The 17,275-nt window shown below is 42.5% G+C and overlaps 1 protein-coding gene across 3 annotated transcripts in view; it reads right to left on the bottom strand.

The window, feature by feature from the left end:
• Positions 1-11,090: 11,090 nt before the first annotated feature.
• Positions 11,091-17,275, bottom strand: part of LOC123367232 (WD repeat and coiled coil containing) — a 21,057-nt gene continuing 14,872 nt past the window's right edge. For all 3 annotated transcript variants that reach the window (XM_045011327.1, XM_045011326.1, XM_045011328.1), the window contains one exon: positions 11,091-11,795. In XM_045011327.1, coding sequence (XP_044867262.1) covers positions 11,524-11,795 — 272 coding nt within the window. In that variant the 3' untranslated portion in view covers positions 11,091-11,523. The remainder of the gene's footprint in view (positions 11,796-17,275) is intronic.

Raw genomic sequence — 17,275 nt, 5'->3', positions numbered from 1 at the left:
AACCGATACAAGGAAAGTATCCCACAGCACGTAACTAAACGGTGGAACTCTTTGTACCAATATCTCATCTAGGCCAAAACCTTAGCAAGATTCAAAAAGAACCTGGACCTCTAGGTAGAGAATAGCCAAAGTTATGCTAGTTAATACTAACACATTTTGAAAGAGATACTAAACCTTATGCTTCAGCCATTAAACCATTCTCAAATTATTAGGAATTCTGAGTTGTAATGTGGAGGATAGATTATCCCAGCTCTGCCTAATGGGAGGTTACCTGCATCTTTCTCTGAAGCATTTAGTACTGGCCACTGTCAGAGACAGGAAACTGGACTAGATGGACCTCAGGTTGGGAAATTCCTGTGTGTCATAAGTGATTTGCTTGGCACATTGAAAACTAGACTGGAGAAAATTTGCATAAACTATCCATTAGGAACAATTCTGTATTGTGCATTTGGATTATGTGACTCAGTAGGCCATTTGCACATCTTTTGTTTTGTTTTGTGTTTTGTTTTGAAATAATTGTGCAGGGGTCATGGGGTTTGTGAAAATAAATCACTTCAAATGAAAATCTGGATTAAGTGACATAATAAAATGAACTGAGCAGAGCAGCAAAGCAGTCTCTTGAACTGAAACCTCATTTCTAGAGCTGTCAAGTGATTTGTACAACAGGCATGTGTGCTGCTGTTATTGATGGAAGCATTGCAACGAAGCAGTGGCCTCTTCTGCTGCAGGGTAGGTTGTGTTCAAGATGAACATAATTTGAATCAGAACCAGCAAAAAAGGGAACCCCGGCATCTCGGAAACGTACATTAAAGAGTGTCTGAGCTCAAACCCAGCCAAATGCTTCACAGAACTGCTCCTGCTGCTCCTGCCAGAGGCGTCGCCTGTCTGTACATTTTTGCCCCTGGGACGCTAGCTGTTTGCCAGTTTGTGTGGGAAAGGCAAGGGAACAAGGAAGGCTGAAAAATTATTTTTTAAAACCAAACTGCCCAACAGAGTGAAGAACTAAACATACGGCTCCAGCACTGCACATGCAGGAACCAGTCATAAGATGGGAGATGCATGACTTTCTGGAGATTTTAAATGCACAGTGGGATAAGGTGCTAGGCACTCTAGCTGGGATTTCCAGAGGGGCCCAAGAGCATTAGGCACCCAGCTCCAAGGTAATGATTTGGGATCCCAACTCCTTTATGCCTCTTTACAAATCCCAGCCTTAGTGTTCATTTTAGTTCCACCTTTGTCCCTGAGATGACAGGCACCTAGTCAGACACGTTGCTCACAGTGACTGAAAAATCCAGCATGAGCGAGTACTTTAACAAACACCAACAACAGGATAGTGTCCCCTGTCACAGCTACACTCCTCTCCTTCTGGGGCTGTTGGCTTCTAAGGAGCACCTGACACTGCTAACTGGATGGGGGAATGAATGGTTAATAAAAAGAATAAACATTGCAACTGCTGCATCAGCCTTCTGCCTTTCACTCTGTCCCTGTCTGATCCAGTAACATTTCAACAAGCTTTAAAATCACTAACGTTAGGGCATTGCATCATGCTTCGTGTCAATGTTCAGCAAGACTAAATTAAGACTGAATCTGAAAACAGCCAAGTCAGGGCTTTTGTCTTTTAAAAACTCCAGCTTAAACTTGACCCCAGGCCTAAAAGGAAAGATGCCTCGTTCATCTCATTCCAGTTCCACATTTGCCAAAATTGCCATGTTATAATTCAGCACAAGTTGCCATTTGTGCAGAATCTTCTGCCCGGCCCATTAGCCCAGCATTGGAATTGCTTTTCTCTGAAGTGTGCCTGGCCTATGTGATGGCAGTGCACAAGTTTGCACAACAGCTGGCAGCAGTGCTCCTTCTTTGCAGAAATAAACTAAAGTGGCTGTCAGCTGCTGTCTGCCAGTTCTTTCAGAACAGTTGGTCTGCCAGTGTTTACCGGGATCCATCACAAATGACATACAGTGCCAGCATTCCTATTGTCAAAAGCTTGCAGCTTCCAGAATGAATTAATTACCTCTCTGCCCTTTATTCTTACTGAGGCAGAGTCTTCAATGAATCACTAGCAAGAGGAAGAAATCACTCTCTTGAGTAGAGCTGGCTCTTTGCCTGTGTGCCTCCCTCCTCTACGCATCCAGCTTATGGAAAGTGGTGCTGGCTTGATTAGAAGTCCAACTGGGAGTTAAAGCTTAAGTCTTTGAAGGAGCAGGAGCTTTATTGGGAAAGATAAAGGTCTGCACCCATTCTGCATGTAACACGCATTGGGGCTGCTCGGTAATGGAGTACGCTAAACCCTGCGGTGCCAGTAGTGTGCCATGTGTACTGCAACTCGGACGCAAGCAGTGTAGGTGCTTCAGGAGCTAGGCCTTGTAGGCACTAGCCCTGGTGGGTCCCAATAACCACTCAGACACATGGCTATGTGAAAGGGTATTTTATTCGGGCTGGCAGGAAAGGGAAAGTTTGCAGACGGCCTACATATAGAGACTTAGGCTACGTCTACACTACCCGCCGTATCGGCGGGTAGCGATCGATTTTTCAGGGATCGATATATCGCGTCTCATCTAGACGCGATATATCGATCCCCGAACGCGCTTATATCGATTCCGGAACTCCACCACCGCGAACGGCGGTGGCGTCGTCGATATGGAGAGCCCCGGAGATCGATCCCGCGCCGTGAGGACGGGTAAGTTATCGATATAAGATACTTCGACTTCGACTTCAGCTACGTTATTCACGTAGCTGAAGTTGCGTATCTTATATCGATTTTTCCCCTTAGTGTAGACCAGCCCTTAAACTGTTACAGTTCATGTGAGCGCTGGGGTAAATGTTTGAGCCCTGGGACAGTCCAATCAAGAGTCAGGGCTCTTCAGGCCTGGTGCCTGGGGTGCCCTCTGTAGGCCATTTTCTACTCGAGCAAATAGAAAGAAGCTTGCAAGTTTCATAAGTTTCATTTCAGTGGCCAATGTCAGGTGCCTCAGAGGGAATGAACAGAGCAGGTAATCATCAAGTGATCCATCCCTTGTCACCTATTCCCAGCTTCTGGCAAACAGAGGCTAGGTACACCATCCCTGCCCATCCTGGCTAACAGCCATTGATGGACCTATCCTCCATGAATTTATCTAGTTCTCTTTTGAACCCTGTTATAGTCTTGGCCTTCACAACCTCCTCTGGCAAAGAGTTCCACAGGTTGACTGTGAAGAAATATTTCCTTTTGTTTGTTTTAAACCTGCTGCCTATTAATTTCATTGGGTGACCCATAGATCTTGTGTTATGAGGAGCAAATAACACTTCCTTATTTACTTTCTCCACACCAGTCATGATTTTATAGACCTCTATCATATCCCCGCTTAGTTGTCTCTTTTCCAAGCTGAAAAGTCCCAGTCTTATTAATATCTCTTCATACCGAAGCCATTCGATTGTTGCCCTTTTCTGAACCTTTTCCAATTCCAATATATCTTTTTTGAGCTGGAGCGATCTCATCTGCACACAGTATTCAAGATGTGGGTGTACCATGGATTTATATAGAGGCAATATGATATTTTCTATCTTATTAGATAACCCTTTCCTAATGATTCCCAACATTCTGTTTGTTTTTTTGACTGCCACTGCACATTGAGTGGATGTTTTCAGAGAACTATCCACAATGACGCCAAGATCTCTTACCTGAGTGGTAACAACTAATTTAGACCCCATCATTTTATATGTATAGTAGGGATTATGTTTTCTAATGTGCATTACTTTGCATTTATCAACATTGAATTTCATCTTCCATTTTGTTGCCCCGTCACCCAGTTTTGGGAGATCCCTTTGTAATTCTTTGCAGTCTGCCTGGGACTTAACTATCGTGAGTAGTTTTGTATTATCTGAGAATTGTGACACCTCACTGTTTACCCCTTTTCCCAGATCATTTATGAATATGTTGAACAGGACTGGTCTCAGTACAGACCCCCGGGGGACACCAATATTTACCCCTCTCCATTCTGAAAAATGACCGTTTATTCCTACCCTTTGTTTACTATCTTTTAACCAGTTGCCAATCCATCAATTCCAAGCCAGGTTAAGTTAGTATTTCTCCTAGTGGCCACTCTGCACTAGCTCACGGCATGGGTGGCAGGTATAATAGGTCTGGGGAGGCTAAGCCTCCCCAGACAGAATCTGGCGCACCTCCCTGCTGCCTTTGAAGCGCTCCCAAAAGGGTGCCAGGGCCGTGGCCCCACTCACACACCACCCCGAGGCCCCACTCCAGTGTCCTGCTCTTCCCCCATACCCCTTTGGGGGAGGGGGCAGAGAGATCCATGGGCCAGTCAGGTGAGAAAATAATATTCCTTTGCTGACTGTTACCTGAGGTCTACCATGTGTGGCCCCCCTCCCTGGCTCTTGCCTTTGGGGGCTCATGCTGCGCGTTTTCCCCCAAGCCCTGCCCCACCTGCTGCACGTGCTTCTCTGTCCCTTTCCCTGCCCACCTGTTACACCTCTTCACCCCCTCCCCCGCACCTCCGCCCCACCTGTTGCTCATGCCTCTTCACCCCGAGAGGTAGAGAGGGACGCGTGGCGGGGGGGCCCTCGGGGGAGGGGGGTGGAGAGAGCGGCGGGGGGCTCCTTGGGGAGAGGTGAGGATGGCAGGTGGGGGGACCCTCAGTGGAGGGGGAGAAGAGGCGCAAGTAGGGGGCACAGGGGCCTCAGGGGAGGGGGTGAAGAGGTGTAGGTGGGGGAGGGCGGCAGGCGTGGGGCTGGGGGCAGAGCGTGGCCAGGGCCTTGGGGGCGGGGGAGGAGGCTCAGTGGGGTGGGCCTCAGGACGGAGCAGGGAGCGGGGCCATGGTCTGGGCACTGGCGGCCCCCCCCCGGTGCTCAGGCCTAGCCTCCCCAAATGCGGGAGTCATGGGCCAGCCATGGCTCCCAGCCAAGCCACTGCTGCTCCCCCAATAGTCCCACGGAGACCTGCACCAGCTGGCATTCACTCCCTGTTCCACATGCGGCTGTGCATACAGTTCACAGGGACAGGGCCGCCCAGGGATTCAGGGGGCCTGGGGTCTTCGGTGGCGGGGGTCCTTCCGCTCCGGGTCTTTGGGGCACTTCGGCAGCGGGTCCTTCACTCACTCCGGGTGTTTTCGGCAGCACTGAAGGACCCGCTGAAAACTCTCGTGGGGGCCCCTGTGGGGCCCAGGGCCTGGGGCAAATTGCCCCACTTCCCGCCCCCCGGGCAGCCCTGCCCAGGGAATCTTTTCTGTCTTCAGCTTCCCTGCAGCGCCTGACTTACCCTGCAGCCGCTGCATCCTTGTCAGCAGAAAGCGATGTCATCGAGAGGCGTCGCTGCCGAAATGCTGCTGAAATTCGGCAGCATTTCGGCGGATGCTCCACCGCCGCCACGGTCCTTTGTCTGGCGCCCGCCAGACGAAAAGGTTGGGGACCACTGGTCTACATGTTGTGAGCCACGCAAGTGAAAAAAACCAAGCCTCAGATTTAGCAATGCAGAAGCTACTCCTAGGCAACTGCTGCAGTATCAAGATTGAGCCCTGATTCAGCGAGGTACTTTAAGTGCGTGAGTAGTCTCATTGACTTCAGTTGGACACAGGCTTTTTGCTGAATTGAGACCTCTAGCAGGAAGGCGCTTTTCCCTTTTAAGGTTTGAAAAGAAAACATCTTGTGCTCTGTCCACAGTCTTATCCGTGGTCAGCGCTACCGCTGGGTATTATTTCAATTTCATTTACAGAAAATATATCCTAGTGTTGGAAGAAAGTGTCCTTCGTTGAAGTGCCTGTGAGGGGCACGGGTAATGGCTCTGGCTGAAGGATAATTGTTAGTAAAGAATCTTTACCCTGAATATTAATTACCCATGGCTGAAGATTATATTGGTCTATGGGCAATACAGCAATGTCTGCACTTGAAGCTACAGCATAAGTACAATAGTTGTACTACTCTAATGGAACCCTTCTTGAAAGGTAGCTCCCAAGATTCATTTCCTTAGGGTTGGAAAAGCTGTTAGGAAGTTAAGAGGAAATCTGTTATCTAAGGCTAGTTCCTTTCTATGGGTGAACTATGATCCATTTAACAACAGCTTTAGCTGGATCTTTGCATTTCAGAGGAATTTAGTTCTGTTCAGAAATTTTAAATCCAGTTATTGTTTTTTAACGGTTGTTATGAAGCCTGCAATATTGTGAGATACAATGGATATAGGGAAGTTTGCATTATTATCTGGCTTATTAATTTTTCACTTATTTTGAAAATATTTTGGGGAAACAGAATATTAATTGTGATTGGAGAGTGCAAAATTCATTTAATGCTCAGGATATCTTTTTCGAAGGCACCAGCTGAGTACACATTCTCCGAGGACTTCATATTCAATAAGGAGCCTTCAGAAATCTTAGATAAAAGAAAATGCAATAACCTCTCACCCCATACACATATATGGAAATTACTGGAGATTACTTTTTAATAAAATTTCAAAGAGATTGTCCCCAACAGCAACAATACATCTGTCTTGAAGATTTAGTGAAATTACAGTAATCTCAATACTTTACTTATTTTCTTGTATAAACTACATGTATCACCACTTCTAGACACATGTATGTCGAACATAAAATACAACTCGCTGTCACAGTACAGTAACTCCTCACTTAACGTTGTAGTTATGTTCCTGAAAAATGCAACTTTAAGCAAAATGATGTTAAACGAATCCAATTTCCCCATAAGAATTAATGTAAATATGGGGGGGGGTTAGGTTCCAGGGAAATCTTTTTCACCAGATAAGATTATATTTTTACACACACACCCACACACACACACACACACACACACACACACACACACACACACACACGTTTTAAACAATTTAATGCTGGTACACAGTGATGATTGTGAAGCTTGGTTGAGGTGGAGGAGTCAGAGGGTAGGGTATTTCCCTTACTGTTAAATGATGAACTAGCAATTGGCTGAGCCCTCAAAGGTTAACTCTCTCGCTCTACAAGGCAGCAGGAATGGAGGGAGGGGTATGTGTGAGAGAGAGATGCACATTTCACCTTTAAGTACACTACTTTGTGAATTAGATCAGCTTGCTGAGACGAGCTGCTGCAAGCTCCCTCTGTCCTGAGCCTTGGTGTGTCCCCCGGCTCTATGGAAGATGGGGTAAGCGGGGTGCAGGAGCAGGGGGGAGGGGGACACCCTGACATTAGCCCCTCCCTCTTCCTTCCCGCCCCCCCCCCCCACAGCAAGCAGGAGTCTCCGGGAGCAGCTCCAAGGCAGAGGGCAGGAGCAGCACATGGCAGTTGGGGGGGAGGGACAGCTGCAATTGCTAGCCTGCTGGGTGGCTGCAGCACAGGGATCTTAGGGGAGCGGGGAGCTGATTGATGGGGGGGGGCTGCTGGTCCACCCTGGTTCCAAGCCCCCACCAGCTAGCTGCAACGGGCTGCTCTTCCTGCAAGCAGTGGACAAAGCAGGTGGCTGCCAAAGGACGTTATAAGGGAGCATTGCACAACTTTAAACGAGTATGTTCCCTAATTGATCAGCAATGAAACAACGTAACCTGGACGACTTTAAGTGAGGAGTTACTGTATCAACTCCAGCTGCCTATATTGGTGGACTTATTAGAAATGCCTATGATAGAGAAGGCAAAAGGATTTTAAAAAAACAACACATATTAATGTAAATTTAAATTCAGATCCACCAACTCAAGCAAACGCCTGCTAGAATGGGATTTGAAGCATGCCCTGAAGTATAACCACCACAGGCTGGATCAAGCCAATAGAGAAAGTGAATTCCAGATTAAGTGTGAGGCATGATGTCTCAAATAAGTTTTACATTCGTTTCTATCTTGTTTTTAGAAGATAAGGAGAGTATAGAAGATAATTGTTTTTCAAAAGAATGTTTATGGGGGGAAAATGTGTTCTTGTTTTCAATGAAATTATTTTTAAACATTTTGTTTAAATACCCGTTGGGGTATTTTATTTGTTGCCTATTAATGCAATGATAATACTTTGCACTCCTTTAGCGTGTCGCAACCATTAATAAGCCTAACTAAAGCCATGTGATAGGGTATTACCCCATTTTAGTTAAACTGAAGCAGAAAAACGTTGTGACTTATCCAAAGTGACACAGTGAATCAGTGACAGCCCTGGGAATGGATTCTGGGAGTCCTGACCAGTCCTATGCGTTAAGCCCGTGGACAGCAGTGCCTTTTGTTTTTCACATGGGCTGCAGTTCTAGGTGACAAGTTACCAGTAGGTGACAAATAACTTTGAATTTTTTAGTGTAATAGCTGCAGCAGTTATTGCTATAGCTATATTTATTTCAGGTACTATTCGTATACAGTACATTGGCAGCCGTGCTGTGTAAAGGCTGAAACAATTTATAAAAGATGTCAAAGAAGGAACAGGACAATGTCCTTTTTGAAATTGTCATTGTTGATATTTAAGGTCTCATGACTGCAACTCCTAATTGATAAAGTTTAAGTTTCAGTTGTTTGGACCTTTGTTACATTCAAGCTTAGTTGAGAAGAGGATTATGGATTTATATGATTTCCTGCATTCAGGACAATTAATCACCAATCCTATAAATCCAAGGATTTAATACTTTTGAGATTTCCAGTGAATTTATTCCAAATCTCTGTATACATATACAGAGCTATTCATTATTTTTTTTTGGCCATAATGCTCTGATTGTACTGTTAATAGCTGTAAAATGCCTGAATTGTATTGACTGTGTCTGATTTAAGTTGCTGCTCCTGCAATATGTTGCATATAGGTAGATCCCAGTGCCTGTGCAGAGCCCCATTGACTTCGGGGATCTGTTCATGCAGTGCCTAGCAGGGTGGAGATATTTAGATTGTAAACTCCTAAAGTGGAGGAAACGATAACTTCTTCTATGTTTGAAAGCACCAAGCACACTGCTGTCACTCAGAAACAACAACTATGTGAATATGACATTATTCAATGAAGTATATAGTTAATTAGTATTTCAGGTACTGATATATGTTTAGCCACAGGATCAACTCCCACCGGTTGTGTAAGACATGTAAACGATCTGAAACCTTCTCCCTTAGTGAGGAGGATATTTCTTGCATCACTCAACCCTTCCTTATAACATCTCCAAGCTACTGTGATGTTTGGATCTGGCTCAGAACCTCATGGCTTAGGACCTCTGTACCACTGACAACTTTTATAAGACACTGTACCTGACTGCAGCACACTTCTAACATGCACCCAGTGTTGAGGTTATGAGTTGCTTACATCTGTTATAGATTAGATGAATAATTCATTTGACTTTTTGGTTAAACAACTTTGGAGGTATCCAAGGAATCAGTGCTCACTAGTGCATTTTGATTCCTTTTTGCACAGCAGGTGATATTCTGAAAGAGCAGTATGCTTTTTACTAGAGTATTTAATTTTATAGGTAGAAATCCTGGAACCTTGTTTACAGAGAAGCTTGCAATCCTCTAATCTAGCTGGGTTGATGCATAAGATCTCTGCCTGCACACGGTTTTTATATGCAACAATAGATCAAAGCCTACAGGAACACGCTCTTACATATTTTCTTTATAGTCACTTTTTAAACTGAAAATAGTGTAGTAATAGGATTGTGTTTAGACTTTAACGATATATATGCCTTGTCTATGAACACTAAAACTGTTTTGTTAACGACAATGTATTTTAAATTGCTGTATTGTTTGCAAGAGAACAAAGAATCAGTCCCTATTTGAAGGAGAAAGTCTAGTAAGTTTCCTGACATTGAGCAACAAACATGACTAATTCTAAATCCTTATTAATTTAACGTAACCATATAAAGGTGATGGCCATTGCTGTACCCCAACAAACCTTCCAAGGCTTATACAGAAGAGTAAAGACAGGGTAGAATGCAAAGGGCAAATTGAGGGTGGGGAAGGTGGTAATACTCTTGTAGTAGATGTTCCAAATCTTGATCACACATGATCATTGGGTTCGGCTCCCACTCAGTGAGATCTGAATATACTGTGGGCTTTGCTAGGATTCTCAGGTGTGGCTTCCCCACAGTGCTGCTTGGATGGCCTGCTGGACTTTTAGGGCTTGGCTCCCCTTTGAAATGACTCAGATGACTTGCTGGGCTCAGTTCCTTTTTGGTCCAGGAGGAAAAAAACTGGTATCTTCCAGGTCCACCTACTCATGGTATCAAAATTTGAGGCTGCTATTAGTAAGTGGGACAGATCTTCATAATATGATTGCCTCTTTCATTTCTTATGTGCTTTGAGGAGCAGGGAAACAGTTAATAATGTTGACATTTAAAGAAACCTCATTGCACACCTAAATTAATCCCTCATTGAGCTGAACATGGTAGTCCACATCTCTTAAAGATACAATATGGTCTTAGGTTCCCTGCTAGTTCAGGCAGATATAGGTGCATGGGTCACATTTTCAAGGTCACGTCAGCAGGCACAAGGGCTAAGAGAACAAGACGACAAATTTTTGTGCTCCCTTCTAATTTGAAAACAACTAGAAAAAGTTTCCAAATTTTGCATGTGAATATTTGCTATGTTTAGGAGTAATAAAACAGCCAAACCACAAAACCCTACCATAAGTGACTGAAAAATTACTTCTCAACATAAGTCCCCCGACTTATGCAATCGTTCCGTTCTGCAAAGCCTTGCATAATTCGAAAATCCTATTTCTGGCTTATGGAACTTTTTCCATAAGTATGAATTTGCATAAGTTGGGTCTTGCGTAAGCCAGGGAGCGTCTGTACTTAGTTACCATCTGCTAACATTGCTGTGGCATCGCAATACCGTGTCACATATGGTTCAAAGGGCTGATTTGGGGATAGGAGTGAAATAGTACATGTCTCAGACTCACTGTTTACGAGCCAACCCTAGAAACATTTGTACCTGCTTTCTGGAAACAGTATAACTATACGAGTGCTAGTACAGATGCAAGTGCTAGCATGAAAAGGGCTCAAGTTTTCATGACGTGATAAATATGCCCAAACCCTGTTACGTTGGTACTTATACCCTTACCAGCACTGTTGGAAAAGAGGTATAAAATTTTCTTGTGTAGATAAGGCAACTTGTCTTCAGAGTTTCTGAATAAAAAGTGTGAGGACTTCAGGATCTGACCACCAGTTTGGGGGTTTTTTTGGTCTCCAATAAAGAAAAGAAAAGGCAGAACTGTCTACTTATTTTTTATTCTGTGAGTTCTGCTGTAATTTAAAACCATAAACAAATCAGAGGCAGGATGGTAAGGAAGCCCTTTTTCTGAACCTTGTAGAAAGCCAGATGTCCAGCCACAGACACAAAGGCCCGGTCTATGATTTCTAGCAAACAAAAAAAATGTTTAAAAAACACATATTGCTTAGTAAAAGAGTGCTAGTTTCCAAACTTGGTGTAAAGAGGGCCAAATAAATAAGAGACAAGATTTAGCGAGTGATGAACCCAAGAAGATCTAGTTACAAGAAAAACTCAACAGATGTATCAATTATAATATACAGACAGTTATGTAAAGGAGCCCGTCCTGTGTGACAATGATTTAAAAACTGCCCAACTGTAACAGCTAATATCATCTTAATTCAAAATTACGTTTTACTGGTTGACTGTTCTGAAGAGCTGCTGGTCTCTAGACTTTTAGAAGAATGTTCTCTTAAGACTTCCAAAGAACTAGTGATATCCAGACTTTCTGAAGAAATGGGTCTATACCCTTCCGTAGAACTGATGATATCCAAAGTTTTGGAAGAATGGGTGCTATAGCCTTTTGAGCTGGCATCTCTTATGGTTATCTCCTGCATGGATCCAAATGTTAATGGAACAAAGCCTTCACTGTCAGTTGTGAGAACAATCCATGTTGAACCTATGAGGACATTAAAATATCTATTTATTAACAATACTTTTTTTTGCAACTCAGTATATTTTAGGCATAAATAATATTACCAAAACTGACCCTTTGATGCAACACAAAATCTGAAAATTGAATTTAACAAGAAATGAGTGTTTAGTGTTTTCTCTAGCTAAGTCTAGAGGTGAGATACATGGTTTTTCTTTCAGAGAAAATCCAATTTATTGTTGTGTAATATGCTACTGACTGAAAAATCAGACAACAGCTGTGGAAAAGCCAGTTCTCTCAGACCAACTTTCCCACCAGAAGCCACAGCTACAACACATATATCTTGACACAACTTCAGATTAGGAATGGTAATGAAATTCTGACCAATGATATCCAGACGTGCCTTGTTTCTTTTCTGGTCTCCTGTTCAAATGAATATTCACAGGTCAAGCCAATATTTAGTGCCAACAGAGCTAAATAAGATGAACTGCATACTATAGTCTTGACATTTGAGTTAATAGTTTAAGTAAAACCCAACTCAACCCCCAATTTGGCATCTAAGCCCCATCCTGGATAAAGGGCTCGCCTTCTGGTCCCTCTGAGTGCAGCCCCTCTGTTGTCAGGCCTTTTGCATTTATCTGTCCCTGGGTGGAATTCTACAATTCTCCCACTTTTACACCAGGACATGAGCTATAGTACTCTCGGTATCAACTGTGGTTACCAGGCAGGTCTGACTGGGTTTGGCACCTATAATTCCTCCCTTGGGGGTGTCTGTGCAGAGAAGAGCAACAAAAACTGATTAAGGGTATGGAACAGCTTCCATTTGAACAGAGGTTAAAAAGACTGGGGCTGTTGAGCTTAGAAAGGAGACAACAAAGGGGGGATATGACAGAGGTCTATGAATATCATAAATGGTGTGGAGAAAGTGCATTGAGGAAGTGTTATTTATCCCATCACGTAACACAAGAATCAGGGGTCAGCCAACGAAATTACTAGGCAGGTTTAAAACAAACATAAGGAAGTACTTCTTCACACAACACATAGTCAACCTGTGGAACTCATTTATTTCTGAGCGAATTCTGTGCCAAAAAATTAAAAATTCTCCACCAAAAATTAAAAAATCTGCAAAATTCTGCATATTTTATTTGTCTAAAACAACACTATATAATCATACCAGTTTCAATTATTTTGGTAATTTATTTCAAAATACCTGTCAGCAACTATGTCTGTAACAATATAGACAACAACAAAAATCTCCCCTGGAGTAGAGAGTTAAAGAAACCCCTATGACAACCCAGTTCCTGTTTCTCTGTCCCCTCCTCCCCAGAGCCCAGCCGGGGGGCCAGACACCCACACTCCCTTCCCCAAGAGCCCACCAGTGGGACGCTCCCCTGCCCAGACCCCCCCTCCTGTCCCCGCCCGAGCCCAGCTGCAGGGCACCTCCCAGCCCAGACACTCTCAACCCCTCCCACACAGTGCCCAGCTGCAGGGCATCCCCAGCCAGACACCCACACCCCAAACTCCCCGGAGCCCAACTGCAGGGCACCGCCCCAGCCCTGATACTAGCACCCCCTACCACCCAGAAATCCAGAGAGAGAAACAGACTGATGCTGGGTCCTGGACTTGTACTGCATTTCCTGCACGCCGCCGCCTCCTTCCTCCAGGGCGTGCCAGGAACTGCAGCTGCCGGGAACTCTCCAGCTCCCCCTCCCCCTCCCTCCAGCAGTGTCTTCTATTTGCGAGCCAGGCTCTGCTCTGTCCAGCGGACCCCCTAGTGGCAGCCCAGCACATTTCTATGAGGAAAAAATGGAAATTCTGCGCAGAACATTAATTCTGTGCAAATTGCGCAGTGGTGCAGAATTCCCCAGGGAGTAACTCATTCCCAGGGGATGTTGTGAAAGCCAAAAGTATAACTGGGTTCAAAAAAACAATGAGCTAAGTCTATGAAGGATAGATCCATCAATGGCTATTAGCGAAGACTGTCATGGATGCAACCCCATGCTCTGGGTGTTCCTAATGCTCTGACTGCCAGATGCTGGGACTAGACTACAGGGGTTCACTCGATAATTGCCCTGTTCTGTTCATTGCCTCTGAAGCATCTGGCGCTGTCCACTGTTGAAAGACAGGATAAGAGCTATACGAACATTGGTCTGACCCAATATGGCCATTCTTATGTTCTTAAACAGCCTAACAATCAGGTCAACAAACAGAATTAATAAATCTTTACAGAGCAATTTCATCACCCGCCCCATCCAATTCAAATTGGATATGGCAATACTAGTGAAACAATCATTTTACTGTATGTAGCTAGTGATTTGGAAAGCAATGTTAGTATTTAAACGATTATGACTAAAGATTTCCCTACATACACTGGCAGTGACAAATACGACCAGTAGCTAAAAGGTTCCACAAAAGTGTTTTTATTAGATACTGTGATATGCTTAGACATTTCCATATAGATTTATTTTATAAGGTGTTACATAGACACCCATAACAAAGAGTGTGCACATAATGTACTACGCTGAAAAAATCAGCCAGTTTCATTTCAGTTCTTAGGTATTAAAGAAAATTTCCAATTAATGTAATAAAAAACCAATAGATAGCTTGTTTATGCACTCACAAACACACACACGTGCTGCTTCTAGCCATATGGTTTCAATAATGAATTTAAATAATTTCATAAGGGAAAAATTCTTCAAGTCCCAAATCTCTGGGCCTGTTGCTATTTCATGTAGTATTCTTATTAGTGTTACACTACCTACATGCTTTCAAACTGTAAAAATGTTATTGGATCAGAGGTGTAATACTTTTGCTAATTTTCACATCCAATAAGCAATGTCTTCTCATATTTTATCTCATCACTTTTGCAATCACAAAATAAAACTGGTTTGAAGAAAAAAAAAAGTTAGTTCAGTAAGCACATTTCCCAGCTGCTCCATTTACTTCTATTATGTAACACATTGCAAGAAATGGAACAAGAAGATTATAGTTTAAAATCACATGAACTTTAATCTTATGCTTAATACCTCATTTGAACGTCACTTTACAATTCTGGCATTTGCAGATATTACTACTCGTATGAGTAATATAGCCAGTAATATTATTGATGTTCATTTAAAAAATTACAAAAACCATGATTTTTTTCTACTGAAAAAAAAGAACTTTAGACAATATAACTAATCATGCCTTTTTGATAAGACATAAAATAGAGGCCCTAGTCACTGGTGGTCATAAAAGATTCCATGGGCCTTCTTGTAAAAGAAGTTATGTTAATCTCACTGTCCTGGACAAATTTCAGTACAGGTAATTAGATGCTGCATTTCAAAAATTAGTCTGCTTTTCCCTAATGGACTTGGCATAAACGCCTGTGTGATGTTCAATAATCACCATGTTTCACCAGAGAGGTGGCTGCATTTCAGTCGTGGCTGAAGAAATAACTTTTTATTACAGTATAAAAGTTTTCTTTTTTTAAATCTCTCAGTATTAAAGGTGCAATATAATAACAAAATTGTATTAATAATCTTTCCTAGAATGTAGGCACTGGTGAATGATGCATAATGATTTTATCTAGACATAGGAATATAAAACACATCTGAACTCTAACCACCATGTACTGAAAAATCAGTACTTCTGAAAAGTATGAAGCAGTAGCCTCCGTCTTTAACATGCCAATGGACTTTTCTTGCAGGTGGTTAAACTCTAGTTGTTGGAAAATACTGTACAGAACATTTCCAGCAGAGAAACATTTCATATTTCAAAGATGTATGTTTTATATCTTTGCCACAAACAAAACATCAGGTTGGATGTGGGGTATGTGCAGGGTGAGTGGATAACAGCAGAGAAGGAAAAAAACAATAATGTAAGATTGATTTCTCCAGCCATTGACAAACAGAAAAATAAGCATAACAAAATCCCCAATCTGCCTTTGCTGTGTTAAAAAAGAAGTACAAAATTTGGTTATACAAGAGTAGATAATGAACTTGACAGGTTAAAATTTTTGATAAGACATAAAACAGGGATTCTAAGAAATGATTAATTCGGACAACCAGACCTGTCAGTCTGAATTCTCCTTTGTAAAAGCTACAAAGTCTGAATTATAAAAAATGGGATAAATATGAATGTACCTGCACCTCCACCTGTTAGCTAAACTAAGAGCAAATGAATCACAACAAAAGCTTGTTGGACAGGGAAAATCTCGAATTTTAGGTAAAAAAGGAACTAATATTTTAATACAAGAACATAAATTGAGTATGTTGTGTTTTTTTTAATATCTTTTTCCATTGTTTTACACCGTTGTCTTTTTTTCTAAATAAGGACTGATATTTTTGTTGCTAATATAAGCAATTGGAGAATGTCACATATCTGAACTTCATTGTATTGGATGAACAGAACTTACCCATGTTGCTTTTCAACCAGAGAGAGACTGAAAATCTGGCTAGAGAACTAAACTTAGAACGGAGTTTACAATCACACAGAATAACAGCTCGCCTTTCATCTAACCCCACATCCAGAAAGCTGCATCTGTAGATACAAGGAAGGAAACTATTATATATAGCTGAGTTGAGTTTTAGTTACAGAGCTAAATACAAATATGACAGTTTTCATCAAAACACCATCGCACAGATTTGTTTTCCAACAATAATACCACCTTGCAAAAATCAACTACTAACATTTGTCCAGTACTAACTAGTTAGCCAGGGTTAACGGTCTGAAATCCCCTTTACTTATGATGAAAACATCAGTGAGCAATGGTAGCAAAGTAACTACAATATAAGGTGTTAGTGTTCGTGGTGCTGGAGGATGAGAGATCAAGCCACCTGGCTGACATGGAACCAGTGTAAAGAGTTCATCCCTCACTTAGCCCCATTTTTTGTTGCTGTTTTTGTTAATATTTGTTTATTGGCAACTTTCAATTTATGCCTTTTTGTAACTAAACTGACTTTATTTACAGTTAGTTTCCCTTTCTTCTTCAAATGCAGCAAGGTTTGTGTAGCACATACCATAGCGGAAAAATGTTTAAACCCAAACAATTGTTTTCACTGACTTTTTTAAAAGCTCATGAATTTATTTCTGTTTGTAAACCCCCCTCGCCCTGCACTCTCTAAGACTGAATGTAGTCTAGTCTACCTATAAGTACCACTGCCCAAATACAGTCTTCAGAACGTGTCAGGTGAATGGGTTTTTAAATCTACCCAGAAGATAAGTCATTATCAAGGCTATGTACTGTGAGTGAATGTAATTTTATCCTACATAAAATAGCCAGAGCACTTATAAGAATTCCTTGAGAACCCTTAATGTCTCTGTCAGGGCAAACATTACAAGGTGAATCCTATCCTCTCTTCTGTGCTGTCGAAGGACTCATACTGAAAAAACAGTTCAGTTACATTTCATGGGGGAGCCTGGAGGTGCACAGGAGTTGTTTATCTAGCTACCACTGCCCCACAAAGCCACTTCATTGCTTGAGGTCGGGGAACAGGAAAGAAGAAAAAAAAATCATTCCTTCATTG

This window comes from Mauremys mutica, chromosome 3, assembly GCF_020497125.1.
Source record: "Mauremys mutica isolate MM-2020 ecotype Southern chromosome 3, ASM2049712v1, whole genome shotgun sequence".
NCBI lineage: Eukaryota > Metazoa > Chordata > Testudines > Geoemydidae > Mauremys > Mauremys mutica.
Note: the sequence above shows the minus strand (reverse complement) of the source record. Positions and strands in the feature narration are given on the sequence as shown.